The sequence below is a fragment of the Rhinolophus sinicus genome, linkage group LG07 (genome assembly GCF_036562045.2).
Source record: "Rhinolophus sinicus isolate RSC01 linkage group LG07, ASM3656204v1, whole genome shotgun sequence".
Taxonomy (NCBI): domain Eukaryota; kingdom Metazoa; phylum Chordata; class Mammalia; order Chiroptera; family Rhinolophidae; genus Rhinolophus; species Rhinolophus sinicus.
Window position 1 is genome coordinate 14,403,229 of NC_133757.1, and position 19,056 is coordinate 14,422,284.

At 44.5% G+C, this 19,056-nt stretch overlaps 1 protein-coding gene across 39 annotated transcripts in view; it reads right to left on the reverse strand.

Moving 5' to 3' along the window:
• Positions 1-2,037: 2,037 nt before the first annotated feature.
• Positions 2,038-19,056, reverse strand: part of TCF7L2 (transcription factor 7 like 2) — a 192,289-nt gene continuing 175,270 nt past the window's right edge. For 7 of the 39 annotated variants that reach the window (XM_074339027.1, XM_074339029.1, XM_074339025.1 and 4 more), the window contains 7 exons: positions 17,728-17,868; positions 16,961-17,120; positions 16,410-16,517; positions 11,660-11,708; positions 11,023-11,073; positions 9,714-9,786; positions 2,038-4,165 (listed from right to left, as the gene is read on the reverse strand). In XM_074339027.1, the coding sequence (XP_074195128.1) occupies positions 3,742-4,165; positions 9,714-9,786; positions 11,023-11,073; positions 11,660-11,708; positions 16,410-16,517; positions 16,961-17,120; positions 17,728-17,868 (1,006 nt within the window). In that variant the 3' untranslated portion in view covers positions 2,038-3,741. Of the gene's footprint in view, positions 4,166-8,105; positions 8,135-9,014; positions 9,089-9,713; positions 9,787-11,022; positions 11,074-11,655; positions 11,709-16,409; positions 16,518-16,960; positions 17,121-17,727; positions 17,869-19,056 lie in introns of those variants that run through there. The other 32 variants (XM_074339031.1, XM_074339030.1, XM_074339043.1 and 29 more) reach the window with 16 other exon arrangements.

The window sequence follows — 19,056 nt, forward strand, 5'->3', positions numbered from 1 at the left end:
CTGCTTCCAGTAACAGTGTTGAGTTGGCCAACGGGTTCATTCCTTCCTTCAGTCCATCCAGATGGAGCACCCGCTATGCACCAGGCACTGAACCAGGACCCCAGTACACAGCAGTGAACACAAAGGCCACAATCCCGTCCTCTTGGAGGGCTCTAGAGCAACGGTTCTCAACCACGAGTGATTCTGCCGCCCCCCAGAGGGCATTTGGCAACGTCTATAGACATTTCTGGTTGTTATGATTGGCCGGGGAGGCGGGGAACATTCCTGGCATCTGGCGGGGAGAGGCCCAGGATGCTAACACCCTACAACAGATAAGACAGTCTGCAACCACAAAGAACTATCGGCCCAAATGTTACCAGCACTGAGGGGGCTACCAGTTGCTTAATTAGGCCGTATCCATTGACATGACAGTAGGTGGGGGCCTTACAGGGAGGGAAATAGAGGAAGCTGGAAGAGCACACACGAGGGAGATGTCACCCACCCTTGTCGACACTGATGGCTACGCTAAGACCTGAATGATGGGCGGGTGGGTGGGTACAAATCCAGGTAGGAAGTGGGGAATGGGGACCAGAGCAGACCCTTCCAGACAGGGAAACTTCACCTTTGACGGGGGCAAAGCAAAAATGCTTCAAGGTAGCTTACCTCTCTGGTCTGGCTAAAGGTGGTACATGACTATATGGGGCAGGGGTGAGGGGGGGCGGGGAGGAGGTGGAGCAAACAAAGAAACCTTCAAAAGGACTGTTCCATCACTGTCTAGAGAAGGATCATCTTTATCATGCAAGAAAGTGTAATCCCGTGTTAAGAGCACAGGATTGGAGTCAGAGCTAACTTTAAATCCCATCTCCATCCCTCTGCATGCTGTGTGGCCTTAGACAAGACACAAACACGGAGTTTCTAAACCCAGTTTCAGAACATAAAGCAAAGGGTGAGGGGGAGAATAACATCTACTTCAGGTGGCAGTGTTAGGATGAAATGAGGAAATGCACAGAAGCAGCCTGGCACTGTGTGTACTGCCACAAGTAGATACTGTTCTTATCTGTGCTTTCACAGGTCCCTCTGGGGCCAGTGTGCAAAATAAAATGGGAAAGGACAACCAGAATCACTCCTCCCTGGGAATACAAAGCTAAAAGCACAAAGAAAATACTGAGGTTTTACAGAAGAACTAGCTACCACAAAGCAGAGCTTTTAGGGGAACATTAAGATCCTTGATGAAAACGGTGTGTAACCTTAAGTGACAATGGCAGTGGCACGAACAGCTTCCATGTCCAATGAAAAACGGGTCCTTTGAGGTACGGTTGTCCTAGCTTAGTGAACACCATATGCACCATCCACCCTAGTCAGCCTGAGAAATCAATGCCGCGGAAACCATAGGAAGATCTTTATCACGGCCCCTGGTTGGTGACGGTGATAACCTCACACCCTGGCGAGGGCACAGCCAAAGAACTGGGGTCCATAGACGGCATGACTCCTCCATACAAACCTCTACGTGAATTGCCTTGATCCAATTTTCTACACAGCTCCTTGCTTAACAATCGATCACTTCTACAGAATGAGTTTCAATTTGACACCTTGGCCTGGGTGCAATTCTTAGGAAGAAGTTAGGATACTTTCACATCAACGGTCCTTAACGTGGGAACGATGTGGTTTCTTAAATCCACTCCTGGTGAACTAAGTCTCATCAACCAGAATTAAATCCCTTGGGCTCCATACTGTGAGAGGGGCAACAAGGCTCTATCAGAGTGACTTTTATAGCCAGAAAAGTGACATTTGCACGGTAGCCAGTAGCCGTGCTTTGCTTTCAGAAACCAACTAACAGGTACAGGAAGTATGCCAAAGGCATTATGAAAGAGAAAGGGGGGGAAAAAACCCAAACCAACGACCCCTCAAAAGAGTTCAAGCCTGGTTTTGGTCTCGAAGTCACCGCCTACCACCCACAGCAGCCACGTGGTCTCAAGTTCCAGCTCGGGAATGCGTTTCTCTCGGTGAAGGCAGATCCGGTGTCCCCAAGAGCAAATCCAAATCACAGAAACGAGTGAGCAGCCTTTATGTGCACACACTAAGTTGCTTTTATTAATCCAGCACGGCATGCTACAGATACTGTACAGCGTGAACATTTATTCATTACAAAAATGGCTTCCAAACCATTAAAAATGAAATTGGAATAAGAGCATAAAACGGAACAGTAACATCACAACTGTTAGGAAACATTCAAAGTATTCACAAAAAATGTTATAGTTAGCATTTTAATAAACCAGAGAAAAATCGGAGACAGGTTTACAATCGCTTCATGTCAACTACAATGGCACTGAATGAACAGGTTTCAGCTTTATACAGCATTTTGCAACATCAACATGCCTAGGTTTTTTTTATTTTTAAAGTTTGCTACCTACTTGTATGTCATACGTGTACATAAAAGCGGCAGCTGGTTTATCCTTTAAGAGTAATCTAATATACAGAATTTTGGCCCTTAAGGGTTTATACCTCTTCATTTAAAATGCTTTCTGGACAATCTGCTACCAAACACATCTTGTTATAGGTGACATTAAAACTACATACAAATCTACCTATGTAACATCACAGCAAAACATGATGAACAAAAATACAGCATCAAAAAGAGGGAGAAAGCTAAAGTCACTGAGAATTTTGGCACATAAAGTTTTGCACAGTCAGGCCACGTCCTAAGGGTGCAGGACATTCAACTGTGAGTTTAAAGGGGAAACAGGATGGTTCCCACTGTTGCTTATACAGCGTCGCTAAAATTCCCTCACTAATTTTCAAGTCTTGTTTTACATAATGGCTTTTAAAGCAACTTTTGTTAATGCTACTGATCCTTTAATGCAACTATTCATGTCCATTTGGCGGTATCTGGGTTTCATACAGAAAAAAAGTTAAAAAGGGAAACAAAAAATATATATATACACATTTTTATATATAAACTTAAAAACCTTGTACAAATGAGTTGTTATATATAAGATGCTGATGCTAAGGGGGAAAAAAACTTTATACAGTTTCAAGAAAAATGAAAACATATTTTAAAAGGGACGACATACAGGTTCGACGAGCAATCTCTAAAGCAATAAATACTACTGGTCCAACAGCGTTGTGATTCCATTAATTGTTGAGTAGCATCCCCTCCCCCCAAAAGAACAACACCATGGAACAAGGTATATTAACACATTTTAACCCTTTGTTTCTGTACATTTAAACAATAACAAGTAACATCACAATAAAAGTTGTTTCACACAGAAAAAAAAAAGTAATGGCACTGCATTCGTCGTGCCCTTATGGTTTCAAAACCAGATGTAAAATGATTGGTTCGCAAGCTCGTATTTAATACAAATAATACAGAACCAACTCCTTCTGGAGGGCTGCTTCAAAATTGCTTCTTTTTTTTCCTTTTTGTTTTTTAATCAGTCTTTTAAAACTAAGCTATCCGAACTACATAACAGTTATGTATATATATATATTTTTTAAACGCTACAAAGACTTTAAACAGCTGTTGATAAAAATTTTGGTAGAATCATGAGGTTCTTCTCTCATCTACATATTTAAAAGGAGAAATTGAAATAAGAATGGGTCAAATATTGACCAATGAACTTGATAAACATTAACTAATGTAGCCACGTGGCACAAAATTAAAAGAGTACAAAACAAAATCTTTCAAGGGGTTGGGGGTAGGAGGAGATAAAGAAAAGCAAAATGAAACACTACACAAACCATCTGGGGCTAACGAAGCTAAAGCTATTCTAAAGACTTGGTTACAAGGGAGAGTGGCTGGGGTTGGGCCCCGGCCAGAGAGTTGTGGGAATGTAAGGAAGATGTTGACGGTTGTGCAATAGATGAGGAGGGCATGATGGGCGGCTGCAAAGCGGCGGGAGGCAGGTCCAGGGCCCCGTTGGGACAGAGGGCAGGGGCCTTGCCATGGGCAGCCTCGGCAAGCAGGAGGGCGGGCGGCGGAGGCATCATGGAAAGGTGGGCCAGGGGGTCGGGTTTCAGGGACAGCGAGAGAGGCTGGGTCTGCTCAGTCTGTGACTTGGCGTCTTGGGGAGGGGATCCTAGCAGGTTGGGGGAAGGAGGAGGCGAGTCTAGTAAGCTTCCATCTGAAGAGGGTGGACTGAGGCAGCTGCCTTCACCTTGTATGTAGCGAACGCACTTTTTTTTTCTCCTAGAAACAGGGGAGAGAGTTTCTGTGAATAAAAGGCAAAGGTGCCAAGGGAGAGAGTTATCTAATGCTCCGAGTCAAGCTGAAGTCACCTGACAGATGTCCCCATGGAGGTGGCACGCCCACTGGCCAGAGGACCACTGAAGTTACACTGGGCTGCCACACTCACTTAACACTCATACCTAAGCTTGCTCTGGCGAACAAAATACTTCAGAGTATATAGAACTGCCTAGCTACCTGCTTCCCCTGCCCCTACTAAATACCCATGACCCCACCTGTGCCCAAATGTAAGTGAGCTGACTAAAGTATGCCACCTGTAAGTGGCGGCATTGATTTGTCAGAAAGTGGTTACAACCAAATTGAGATGAACTGAAAAATTTGTTATTTCTCTTTGGCTTAGACATTCCCTCACTTTCCCATCATACTTTCCCCCAATCCCACCCCCACCCCCACCCCCAATGGTGTGTGTGCATGTGTGTGTATAAAAAAGAGAAAGACAGAGCTCCTTCCCCAGGCGCCTCATATAAATATGAAACTCAAAATGTTGACTATTGAGCCCACAGAGCTGAAGGCAGTGCTAGCAAGAGGCTTAAAGGTTTCAATACACCACCACCATCACCACCACCACCACCATCACCACCATCACCACCACCACCATCACCACCACCACCACCAGGCTGCTAGTGCCCAGAGAGCTTTTGGGCTTGTCTGTTAAGAACCACACCAAATCAAGAGAGGTCAGAATCAGGTGAGAGGAGGGGGAAAACAAAAATAAAATAAACTAAAAAAACAAAACAAAACAAAACAAAAACGAAAAAACAAAAAAAAACAAAAAACCACCAAAAACAGGTAGAAGAGGATAACAAAGGTGGGGGAGAGGGAAGAATAAGAAAAACAGAAAATGATCCAAAGGAACAAGAATAACTGGTTGTATGGCCTGCAGGTTGTGGATTAAATTATGATTCAGACTTGATTTTTTTTTTTTTAAGATTTGGGGTCTTCCCCTCCCCCACCCCAGAGTGAGAAGGCTGGAAAGGAGAGACAGTGAGGATGGCATGGAGGGGCGTCCTGCCCTTGTCAATATGCCAAGGCCAGTACATGGAGGGTGCAGCATGTCACAAGGAAGTGATGACAAAGAAGAAGTGACAGGGGTTGCAGCATGGACCTTTTTGGGTTTGGGTTGTCCTGATTAGTGTTTAAACCACAAAGACTAATTTTGCCCTATACCAAAACCAGCATCTCCCCTCTCCATTTCCTGTTTATGTAAGAGAATTTCAGAGCCTGTCTTTCCCCAGCAAAGGTTGGGGAAATCAATTCAAGAAACTGAGCAGGTGACCTCAAAGCTTCTCACACTATAATCCCAATCCAATGGGATAATATTTGGTAGGAAAGGTGAGCCTGGGATCAACCCCACTCATGCTATAAAAATAATACAGATATGGGAATGTGCTGCTCTAAGGAGAATATAGTCAGAACCGTGGCTGATAACACTCCATCTAAAAACAAGTGTGCAAGTGCTGGCCAGCTTTCCATCGCTAGAAAGCAACTAAGATGCTGTCTGGTTGAAGGTAACCACTGTCAGATGTCACTAGCCTTTGAAAGGAAGGGGGTATAATGAGTTCCTCCAGGGTCTATGCCCCAGAGCTGTTGGATCAAGCCCCTGAGTGCGTGGGGTGTGGACTCAGCAAGACGGTGGGAGCTGGGAGGGCAGAGGAAAGGGGGAGGGGAGGGACATGCTTGGTCTTCCCTGCCTCCCAGCTGGCTGGGATGGTGGCCTCATGGCCTCAGGGTCTATCTGTCCCCTCTCTGGGTTGGAAGGAACTCTAGGGGAGTGAGGGCAGCCCCCCTCACCTTCAAATTGACATGGTTCCTTTTTCTCCTCTGGGATAGATTATTTTACTGTGGGTTCTGCTCCCATCCCAGAAACCCAAGAGAAATAATTAAGTCTCTCAGAGTTTTAAACCACCTTAGCCTGCAGATCAAAACATGCTCCAAAAACTAAGATGTCCATGCATTTTAAAAATGGGAGAAGGGAGTGGGTGGGGGTTGGGGGGGGGGCATAAGCAAAACTGGGAAAGCAATAGGGAGAAGTAGAGAGAGAAGAAAGGGAGAGAGAGAGAGAGAGAGAGAGAAAGAGGGGGGAAAAAAAACCACAGGAAACAAGGGAATGACATCAAGCAACATTCCATGCTATATTAGGGCAGAGTGAAAAGATGGGAAAAGCAACTTGGTGGGCTCAAAACAGAATCTTGTTAAAAATGTCCTCAAATGTCAAATAAAATTAGAAACCCTGTGTAGTGAGTGAGGAGCCCTGATTGGCTAGGATCATTTCTGGTGCTCCGCTCACCCCTCCCGCCCTCCTTGTGACACGGAAATTTCCACGTCATGGGGATGAGAGAGTGGAGGCATTATGAACACGGGACATGAAGACTATGAATGAGAAAGCGACACTCTTTCTAACAGGCGGTTGAGCAAAAGGCAGTTGGAACACACACACATTTCTGACCGGCCAGAAAATACCTCGTTTTGCAACTTTTCTTTTTTTAAAGCACATTTAGTCCTGTTGATTTAGCATCAAGCCAGATTCTGGCAAAGTAAAGAGGAAAAGTTGAGGGGAAAGGGACAAACCCCCCTCCTCTAACCCTCCCCACCTAGGCTCCATCTCTAATCAAGGAGTGGCCTCTTACAAAGCCATTTTTAGCTTCATATGGGTTTATTCTGAAAGGAAACTGAGCGTTCTTCCTAATCTGGCTTTGGAGTTACACTCTTAAAAGTGCAGAAATGTATCTGCTGAAAGCTTTTAGGGTATGAAAAAAACATCCCCCAACTGAAGGAAAATGGCCATCAGGAAGGTTCTAATGGTGCCAAGAAAGAACACTGAGGAATGATGAGGGACCCTCTCAGCATCCACGGATGGCAACACTGCCACGCTGCCAGCCGGCCCCTCAAAGCTGCACTTTATGAAATCATGTTTATGAAGCAGCTACAAAGGTTTGGTTGTTTTTGTTTTTGTTAAAAATGTCATGAAAATTCGTATCTCTGAGGAAGCTAGCATGCCCTGGCTTTAAGCAAAGTGCAGGCTGTGTCTGAGAAGGAAATGTCCATCCAGTGTCAATGTTAGTAATGAGAACTTTCACCAAAGGGAGAGGGGAGAAGAAAAAAAAAAAAAAGGCCACGTCTAACTCGCAGTAACTGCTTCCAAAACAAAACAGGGATTCATAAACCACCACTCACCTCCCATGAATAAAATAACACAAACCAGGCAACAAACTATATTGCAAGGTGCATACAATGGTGTCAGCCACACATGTCTACAGATCGTGAGAAACCCTTAGAGTGGACCCTGCAATTAGCTGATGCTTGGCCATGGCAGGGCGTCTCGGAACAGGAGTCCCCAGCTAGTTACCTTCCTACTCAGCACAAAGAAAATTCAGACACTAATTCACTGCCTAGCTAGACAGGGTAAGCAGAGTTCCCGTCTTCCGGGCTCGCCCTAATTACCTAACATCTTTTGTCAACTCCATCATGAAACTCTTTACTGTTGCACAGAGAGGACCCCGGGACTGGGTAGAAAGGACATTTGTCAACTCCGTGAACACTGTCATCTTGAAGAATGATTGAGAAGCCCTCTCCTGTTGGGTGTTCACCCAAGGCCCCCATCCTCACTCAATGGACAGAGGGTCGTCTGGGGAGCGCCCTCTCAATCAAGACTCGCAGGCCCTCTGTCCCCTACAGGTGTGGTCAACGCGGGGCCCTTCACCAATTTCTTGTAAGGCATCAGGAGGGGGAAGAGACACGGTAGAGTCGTGGGCATGCACGTAATGGGATGGACATCTGATCTAACGTCTAAACACGGAACACATGGCAAAGGCATGGAGGAGAGGGACACGTGACAAGGGAGGCACTACAAACAGAAAAGCGTGTTTGGGTGTTGAGATACCTACCATCATAATATTCCAAATTCAAAGACTGCTTGTATCAGAACAAAGAAACAACAAATTTAACCAAAGGTGGTCATTAAAGGAAAGGAAATGAGACAGGAACTAGTTGGCATCCCTCCACCAAGAAGGAAGTAGCTACACCTTCCCTGAAATTATAGGTTGGATGGAAGCCTGCAGGTGGAACCCGGGTGTTTCATTTGGGCTCTTCTGACACATTTGGGAACCAATGCTCTCTGTCTACATATATAGATGTGTATCTTGTTCACTCTGCAGGCTAACACACGGTGCTGTGTGCGACTACCTGACTCACTGCTTGCAGCCCTTTAGCTGGTGCATGCCATTCAATGCCACGCTTCTTTTCAGCACTGTAAAACAATGTCAGCTAACCAAGCTCCTCTGTACAGTGATGTGGTTTTTAAACATGAAACAAAAACAAAACAAAACAAAACAAAACCAAAAAAGGCCTGCCCCAGAGCACTTCTCCAAGTGTCTTGACTCCCGCGTGCACGGGAAGGCTATTGCTGCCAATTTTAGCTCATTCAAACCTTTGGAAATGGTGTTCTCTCTGTACAACATACAGGCCACGGAAGTATTCATTGGGCCGGGCCAGTTCCAGGACGCTGGCTTTCAAAGCAAAAGGGTAAGTGCCCGTTCTGGTCGGTTAGGGTGGTGGTCTAAGCCCTACCTCCAGGGTTATGTTATTTGTAAGAGCAAGGGGGGAAAAGAGAGTAAGAGAAAGTGGGGAGAGGACCCAGCATAAAATTAGCAAGGGAATTTTGAAGAATGAGGATCATTAGTCATTGATGCCAGTGCGGGAATAGATCGGAACGAGGTCCAAATATATTGCCACACTAAAGTACCAGAAGGACAGAATGCTTTGATTTTCCCGAAGGCCTCACAGTGGTAATATACCTGCACGGTTTGCACCATAAAGTCTGTCGGTCAAGCCCGAACAGTGCCCGACACTTCTTTGGAGTATTTGCATCTGTTAGCATAAGGTAAACACAAAAAAACACAACACAATGGTGGGTCGTGCTCAGTTGGATGTGAAATCTCAGCTACAGCTGCCTTGTCTTCTAGATCACCTCGGTTCTATTTGATTGTCTTCCCTCACCAAGGGCATGAAAGGAAAGGACTTCTATGAGTCAAAAGAAAAAAATAAAATAAAACGATAAAACACACACACACAAAAAAACAACAACCAGAAACCAAAAAACAACAAGGAAAAATAAATAAAAATAGAGAGAGAAGAGGAGGGGAAAAGGTGACGACGTTGTTTGCGGCTACCTAGGCCAGGGTTACGATGGGATGTCACTGAGCCCCATCCTGGGCTGTCATGAGGAAGGGGGCTGGCAGGCAACATCCCTGGGAGGGGTGCGCTGGGATTTGCTGTCGCTGACCCGAGGAGGCACAAATGATGCTGTTTTACAGTGGCATTTTGGCAGCAGCAGCGGGGGAAACAAGCACATCCCTCACAGAGCAGTGTCCCGCGCCCTCGTGTTTCCTAAGATCCACACACAGAGCTACAAAGCGACAGGCCAGAGAAGGGGAAAAGGACCGAATAGACCAGCTGCAAACCAGCACAGCGAATCTGGGAAATCTATACACACCTGCAAGGGCCGCACCAGTTATTCTGTTGATCAAGGCCAAAGCGCGCTCGGCATTTCTTAGGAGCGCTCAGGTCTGAATGAGTTCAAGAGAGAAGCGAGCAGAGGAGGACGTGGGAGAGAGAGAGAGAAAAAGAGAGAGGGGGGGAGGGAGGAAAAGAAGGAGGGGGGAAAAGAGAAAGATACAAATAAGAAAAAAATAAAAATAAAAAAGGGAATAAATCAATGACCTGGTTACTAATTACAAAATATTGACTTTTGATTTTTAACTTTAATTTAAAAAAAAAAGGTAAAAATCACATTCTTATTCAACTTGTGAAATTAGCTGTTGCAAATAAAGCTGCAGTATCCCTTCATTAAGGACTGTCTTTCAGATTCGGTTTGAGCTGATAAAGGGAAGTTAGATACTGAAGAACTAGCTTTTAAACAATACTTTTCCTCTTTTGGTTCTGCTTTCCTTTTTTTTTTCTCTCAATTTGTTTTTCTTAAAGAAGAAAATAAAGCAAAGGAGGGAATTAAGTTTGTAACATGCTTTTTTCTTCTCAGAGTACAATAGTTTAAAAAAGAAAAAAAACTACAAATAAAAACAGAACAAAATGAAACAAAACAGAAAGAAATAAAGAAAGAAAAGGGTTGTGGTACTGGGATATTGCAGCTTTTGGAATGCTCATCTTTCTTTTTAAATCTATTTTCATTAATATTAAGAGAGGAACAGATAAAGGTCAACAGGTTGTGTGAATGAGCTGTTAAGAGTTAGTTAGAAGCTCATAGCAGCATTTAAGCAGGTACAGTCAGTAAAATGCTAGTGGATATGCAAATCATGAGCAGAAAAGCAAAAGGAAGAAAAAAAACTAAAATAAAAAAAGCAAAGGAAAAAAATAATCATACTGTGGATGCATGCTTGCGTGAGAAAACTTAGTGGGAGCAATGAAAAAAATGCCATTAGATTAAGGAGGTTTATTACTGAATTCCTTCCATTTTTTTTTTTTTTACCAGTCTCTTTTAAAGAAATACTGCATATTCAATTTGCACAGTTAGTTCAACTCTAAGTCACTGTCGTCACTGCTTAAACAACTGTTATGGGAAAAATAAATAAATAAACAAAGCAAAGGTTAAATTAAATTAAAAAAAACAAAAACAAGAAACAAAAGCAACTGAAAAAAAATCTACTGAAACATACAAAACCGTGTAGATGGTCATTTTAAAGAATGTTCAAATGTCATACGTGTTTAATGTTAATCAAACTATAATGGCAAGAAAAATTAAAAAACAGTTTAGCAACTATTTTAACGACTCAAAATGACATTAGCACCTGTAATCGGAGGAAGTGAAAGGCAAGGATTTAGGAAACATTCGCTGTGTTCTGAAAAAAAAGAACAAATTATACAAAGCCTTCAAAATGTTTTTGTTGTTGTTTGTAAAAGCCTGGCCTTCTCCAAGGGACCTCTGAGATTGCCTATGCAGTATTTCTAATTTCCTCTAAAGAATGACAAACCTCCTTAATTTAAGTTGGGTGCAATTTACCACTGTAAAGGCATGCATCAGAACATTCAGGAACAGCCCAGTTAATATCAAACACTCACACACACCCCTCCTACGCCCCTAGCCCCCTCCTCAGCACTACTCAGACACATACAGAATAAGCAGACTGGATAAATCCCCGCATAGGCATGCCTACCGCTCTCCAGTTACAGGCTCTACAGTTATTTCAAAACACATTCCACTAGAATTACAATGTGCTTTTCATGCAACAATGAATGTTACTAGCTTTAAAAGGGCAGTCATAAAGCAATTAATTAAAATGCATAAACAAAAAGGCTGGCTACGATGGGTTCCCCCACAATGTCCTGGCCTTGAGTTTCTCCTGCCTCCCCCAGAGAGAAGCCTACATAAAAAGAGTGGTCCTCAAGAGTACCGCTCCTTCCTGCATCCTCATTATTCTAACTTACCATTGGTCTCTCCGGGCTGCTTGTCCCTTTTCCTCTTCTTTTTCTTCCCCTGGATGAACAGATAAAACACAGGGAATTGTTTCAAGAAACAAATGGGCGGAGGCTGTCTAGGCTCACCTGGGAAGGAGGCGGGAGGAGGGGAGCATACTGCTCTCTCCATCCACGGCTCCTTGCGTGTTTTCCAACCTCCAACCCCCTTTACTCCAATGCACAAATGAACTGTGTTCCAGCTGGAGGAACACCCACCCAGGAGGAGAAAAGAAGGAATCAATGATCAGTAAAGGAAAGATCTCTTTCTGAGACACCTATATCCATCCTCAAACCTGATCCAGGGCATCTAACTCCACAAGAGGGAACCGGATGAGGGAGACGCGGGAGCTGTGCAGGGACAGAGGTGGAAGTGGCCCAAGCGCCCGCTGCCGCAGGACAAGTGAAAGCTGAGATGACTGTTTGGACTTAGAGCCTCCCTGCCCCATGTGAATCTCTTATTAAGGCCAAAAGGTCTTCATTCTGAATCAAAAATTTAAGCTTAACTAGGGGCTTTTCTTAGAGCTGCAGCATGGGCCTTGGTTTTAAAAGACAGAAGGGGGAATAAAAAACATGGTGAAATAGAACTGGGTATCATCTAAGCTCTTTTTAAAACTGCTGAGTGGACATCCATAAAAGAGGGGCCGTTCTCTGCATTCCTCTCTTACATAATTATCATAATACTCCTGATAATAACAGCTAACATTTACTGAGCATATACGATATGCCAGCCATGATTCTAAGTGTGCGAGGCATGTAGGCTCATTTATCCTCACACAATCCTATACAACAGGTACTAGGTACCATTCCAATTTTACAGGTAAGGAAACTGAAGCACAGAGGGGTTACGTGACCTTCCTGAGATCACAAAACTATCAAATGGTGGGGCCAGGAGGAGAACTTATGTGGCCTTGGTGCCACTGTCCTTATTCACCAAGCAGTGCTGCCTGTATTGAATGCATTGCCCTCTGAGGAAGGTTTTAATGAATTGGGGCTGATGAACTGCAAGGCGCCATTCACATTCTCCAAGCTGACCCTCCTTGACATCCTGACACTCACCTGTGGCTGGGGACGTAGAACGGGACGAGGAGGGCATTCTGGATAGGTGGCGGCCTCGTCCCAGACCTGAAACTAGTTCTCCCTCACCTCATTACTGCCTGTCCGAGCCATAGTTAACTGCCTGGTATATATGAAATGTCACAAACAAAGGCACGCTCTTACACGTCAATTTGCTTCAGAATATCTAAACATTACTTTTGCCTACAGGTTCTCATGGTACAATGACATCAACTGCAGAAGAGAAAAGAACAGTGATAGGTAGGAAACTTGAGAAACCATAAAGCTTTTTGAGGAGAAACTCAGGGTGGAGATGCCATAGAATCTGAACTCCATCCAAGGGCTGAGTCAACTGTTTTAGAGAAAGTCCCTCTTTTTGATCAGATCTTGGGGCCTGTACCACTCGGGGCATTTGTCTTGGCCTTCAGTTCAGTGTTTCCATTTGAAACATTTGAGGTTCCTTGATATACAATGGAAGGGAGGGAGGGAGGAAAAGAAGAAGGGAGGAAGGAAGCGGTTTATGTGCTGTCTCATGAACCTCTCACATAAGGAGCAAAGTGCCACCTGGCCATCTTGAAACAGGCAGGAGGGTCTAGTTTCAGTTTATTGAGGAGCCTGAAGTAAAACTCAGCTGGACACAGCGATGTCAGCATCTACATACCCAAAAGCTTCTCAGTCATTGCTACTACAGCATTCACCCATCTTCAATCTCTTGCAATACAGTCTAACAGGCAGCTGAAAATTCCACTACCCATGGGAAGCTGTCCATTCAGGATAGACAACCGAGATGCTCACGAATGAGGAAATGATCATTTAGGCTAAAGGTTTCTAAAGGACAGGGGCTGTGTTTTAATCGAAAGAGGACATGAAGAAACTTAACGCTATTTAGCGAAGAGGGAGATACGTCTCAAAGGAAGCGGACACCCTGTTATCCCTTTAAATTTAACAAAAGAAAGAAAAGGCCTAAAATATTATGGTCAGAGGGAAAAAAATCAAGACAAGCAAGTGACCTAGAATGTATCTCCTTTAGCTAAAGTAGAAGAGCGAGAAAGGAAATCATGTTCTAATACAATGCCAGGGGTCAGATGTCGCTATGGGACCTAAATGCTTTCTCTTGTGCTCCAGAATGTTCCAAGTCCAACAACCCAACTATGACTGTTAAAGGCTTCTGTCACCACTTGGCTGGAAAAGTAGGAAAGTAAAAGAGGCCTGAGGTTAGCTTGGAAAACCTTTTCCAGAAGACCCTTTTAGACCAATGACCAAAGTAATTTATAGAGGAATTTCTCTATGACGAGTTAAAAAAAAAAAAAAAAAAAAAATGCTAATAAGCTTCCATCACAATTAAATACATAAAAGCTTTAACTCTTGATTCTTGCTCCACTGACTTTCCTGGGGCACAGAAGAGAAGGAGGGAAAGAGGGAGGGAGGGAGGGAGGAAAGTGGGAGGGAGTTCACACCCATGAGCACCAACCCATCCTTGTAAGACTCTGATAGCACCCTTACAAGGGATAAAGCTCCTGTAGCCCCAAATCCAAATCACCTCTAAACTATCTTCAAGTCTTACCAGGGGTTCCCCTATTATACCAAACCCTTCCAAATGTAAAACAGCTAAAGTCAGTCCAAGTGCCTCAGGGACCTTTTAAAACCTAGAAAGCACTTTACAAAAAGCCTTGGGAAACACCTTGTCTAACCTACTCCAAGTAAATAATCGCAGCATTCTCTGGAAGCTATCACAAAGTTGGCCTTGTACCTTTGTGGAAATTTCACCCTGTACAACTCTGGGGTTAACTATGCACATAGACCACAGTGTAAATGGCACACGTTCACTTGTGCAGTGCACACCCTGCACCGCAGTACCTGCAGGTCGTACTATGACCCAAAATGCCTATTGGGGATATGATATCCATAGAGTAGCTACATTCCTCTGTGGTACTATTCTAGATTACTCAAAGAATTGGGTCTGTAGCACATAGAAACTAAAGATGAACTCTAAGAACTTCTGACCCCAAACCAGGAGAGCAGCTGTCCTGAAATGAGACAGCTGTAACGTACAGAGGCCGGCCTACTGCTGGAAAGCTGCACCTCGAGGTCAGGTGGGGGTGAGCATTAACTTTCTCATCCTCTTCCTTTTAGCTCCAGAAGAAAGGCCTCCCCACTGCACACATGCTGAGGACAAATGGAAAGGTCCCAAGCAGTTAAGACCTGTGCATGACCATCAATGAATGACAAGGGCTCTAAGAACAGCCACCATGCCATTGAAAGGTACTAGCACTAATTCCCATTTCAACTCCCAAGAGGACTACAATGTAGTGTTTCCAGCTAAGGGTGGTGGGACCTAGAGGGAGATAAAGATGGGAGTTAAGCCCAACGGCCTCGGTTCTCTGTTCTCCCTCATCCACACGGCAAAGAGTAGACTAGCAAGCATGTGTTTAAAGGCATGAGAAGGGAGGAAAGCTGAAACTGCGAGTCAGAGCAAGCAGAAGCCAGCGTTCGTTCAGGACCCCCGTGTTATGGCAGCTGGTTGTGACTTCCTGATGGCTGCTAAGTTCTGAGAGTCAGTATCTGAATGAACTCTGAATCCCCACGACGCTGTGCACAGAGGAAGTTTCACATCAGCAACAAGGGCATGGATCTGAACTCCCTACACAGAGATGATGTCCATGGGACAATTAGGTCAGGGAGCAGACTAGTGAAAAGATCATCCACGGCTCCGTGACACTGATAAGAAACAGAGGGAGGAGCCTGTTGCTGGCATTAAGACAAGTTTTGTTTTACCTGCAAAAGCAGATGGTAAAATCACTTCAGAAAACCAAATGCTACCTAATAAGGGACATTTCATCCATCTAGAGAGGACGGAAATCACAGAACTTGAGCTATTGGGCAAAATAGAGAATAAGAAAGAATGGTGAGATGTGACAGAGGTCTCCAGAGGAGAGCCAGTTTATGGGAGAAGAATCATGGGTGTCACAACCACTGCATTAGTAAAACAATACTACAGTGTTTTCTAAAACCCAGGAGGAAATCAGGTAAATCCTGCAGCCAACAGAGCCCAGGAACATGCACAGCACACAACACATACCCCTTCACACTACCCTTGCTGGGTCCCTGCCAAAGGATGACTTGTAGTGGCTGCTTTCAGGGATATTCCCATCATGCCCCTCAGGATGAACTAGGCTTCCAACTTCCATGGCACCACAGCATGAGGCAGTTTCATTTTTCCCTCTTAAGGATGAAAGGCCCTACTGCAAGACCTGTGAGGAATTAAACTCTCTCCCTCCACCCCTACCCACTTCCCTGTAAGACCACCCCACGGACCATCGCTGAAAAGCACGTAAGCCCCATTGGGCATATCCTAGAGCCCTGTGTCTTCAAAGACATGGGCAAGAAGGTATGCACAGTCCCAAGTCAACCTCATGGGCGCTGAGCTGGAACACTGGAAAGCAGCCTACTCCCTAAAAAACTATGCTGATGGAGCCATACTGGTGGCCAAGACAAGACCTTCCATTCCTCCAGCCCGGCGCTCGGACAAGATGCTAATGGTTCCAGGAGTGGGCAGAGTGAAGGGTTCGGAGCCCCAATTAAAGGTGGCAGTTAGCATTCCCTTTGTCCATATGGACAGCCAACACGTGTCGACAGACTCAAATCCTGATAAAAATGATCCACCTACGTAGTTATCCCGTGCGGACCAGCCAGGGTACAGCTGCATGTGAAGCTGTCGCTCCTTCCGGGCCAGTTCGTAGTATTTTGCTTGTTCTTCTCTAGAGAGTGCGTGCCACTGGAGAGGACAAAGGGGGAGAGAGGGGGGTGGGGGGAGAGAGAGAGAGAGAGAGATGCAAAAACATCACAAACCACACTGCGGCCGGGGCATGAATAAGACTTCTTTTTCGGACGAGCCCATCAGAAATGGTGCAACGTGCAGATATTGACAGTCTGCATGGTCCAGGCACTAACGAGAGTGAGAGCTCAGAGAAAACTTGAGTTGTCATCTATGTTATTCTATCATGGACTCCCTCTCTGGGGATGGGCACATTAGATTATGGCTGTGGCTGTCATTCCAATGTAGTTACTGGTCTTGACTCCACGAAGGCCGCTGAAGGAGTCACAGATAGCTGAAGGGAAAGGACTCTCCAAACAAATGGGGATGGGGACATTTTGTCACCCCACTCACTGTGTCCTAATCCATTCTCCCCCTCTTCTCCCAGAGAGGGAGTCACCTACCCTTCGCCCCAGGATTTGGTTGATGGCCGCGCTTTCTTTCAACGTGCACTCAGCGACGACCTTTGCTCTCATTTCCTTCATATACAACATGAATGCATTAAGAGGTTTCTTTATGTGGGGCTTCTTCTTTTCTTCTTCCTTTTTGGAGTCCTGATGCTTTCTGGATGTAGACAAAATAGACAGACACAACCCAATAAACAATTGCGAGATCCAGCTTCCTCCACAGCAGAGAACCTCTCCGTGGCTGCTCACCACCCACACCCAGCAGTTTTGAATGAAAAGCACACTTCCACTTTTGGTCTTTTCCACCCTGGAAAATGGAACAAAAACAGCCTGGGGAGGAGCTGGGGGATGAGAGCAGATGTTGTCATCACTTCCTCCAGTTTCACAAATACACAATTTTCCCAGGCCAGAGGGAAAAACACACTGTGGCGCTGTCCACCTCAGGCGGCATCTCATGCTTATAGGACAGAGCTCCAAACATTCAATGACAGGGTTAGGGACAGGGACATGGTTGCAAATCCCAATCCATCCAAGTATACGAAAAGAGAGTTCTCTTCTACCCCACAGTGGCCGCCATCCATGAAACCCTGCAATGTGCATGTAACTCTTTGTAAGAGCCCAGAGCCCACAAACACCCGGTGTTTGCCGGCGTCACAGGCTGTGCGGCCAGCCTTGGGCAGAGCCACCACCTAGCAGCCTCTGCACCAGCAACAACAGGCTCAAGATGATGCAAAGGAGAAAGCAATCAAAAGAGCAACACTCACGAGCTGTGGAGTGAGCCGACGTCACTCTGGGAGGATTCCTGTTTGACTGTTGGTGTGACTATGGCCGGGTGGGGGATGCCGGTCGTATGTAGAGTATGATGTGGTGGGACCATATGGGGAGGGAACCTAGAAGACAGAAAGCTGTGTAAATCGTCAGAATCAAAATGAATGAATGGGGAGGGATGTGTACATACAAAAAAAAAAGAAAAAAGAAAAAACAGCACGTAACACTCACATGAAAGCAACCCAAGGCATATGAAACCTGTCAGCATTAATTAGCGATAAATTAAACATAATGATTCTCATAATGTCATTAAAGCCAATCTTCCCCTTCATTATTGTTACTGACATGAGACATTACGATTTTTAACATCTTTAGCAAAAGACAAATTTAACTCATGTACTTGGGCGGAAAAGTAGGCTTGGACTACCTGCTGGAAATCACACGTCCACTTGTTTTTTTGAAGCATTATTAGTGGCATCTAAGAAGATAATTTCCTAAGTCCTAATCAGCTCTACAATGAAAGGTGAAATCTTTTGTTGTATATTGACAGCTAAATAAAATATTAATGCGGCTGAAGGATACACACATTTTTGACAATGCTGCATATGCCTCATTAGGCCTCATTCTACTGATGGGGTGCAATAAAAATTTTCTTTTCCTTTTGCTGTTACGCCCTATCGTTTTGACAGGAATGGAAGCGCGTGAAGCAGAAAGATGGGGAAAATCCAAATATTTCCTATTTGGTTCTCAACATAAGCCACGAGCATTTTAAATAAGTTTGTATCCTTTTATGGAAAGATGCAAAAAAAAAGCACTATTTTACACACATGCTCGAAGCTCTGAATTCTGATCTGTATGCCCTTTCCTGCTCTAAAATATCTAGGATTCCTAAATTACTTTTACTTAATATACTGCCTATACATTAAAAGGCCTTCTAAATGAGTACAGAAGTGTAAAGAAAGATGAGTGAAGTTTGTGCTGCCTCCTCTAATACTGTCTCTTTTCTGGTAAGTGCTTTAAAACACTGTTTAGGTTCTGAATTGGCATTTCCCAACCATGCAAATTAGCCAGGACTTAGAGTAAATTTCTAAACATTCTGGGCCCATCTGCAAACCGACAACTGGCTAGATCAGACAGACAAAAGGCTTTCACATTTTCTGATATGCTTGGAGTCACCACGATTTGTACTAGGTTAGAAGAAGCACCCCCTTAAAGGAACATACAGTCAATCATTGATAGTTTCTGCGACTTTAAGTGAAATGACATTAACGAAACCAATTTTACCAAAGGCTAATTGACATAAACAAGAGTGTGGTTCCTATGGC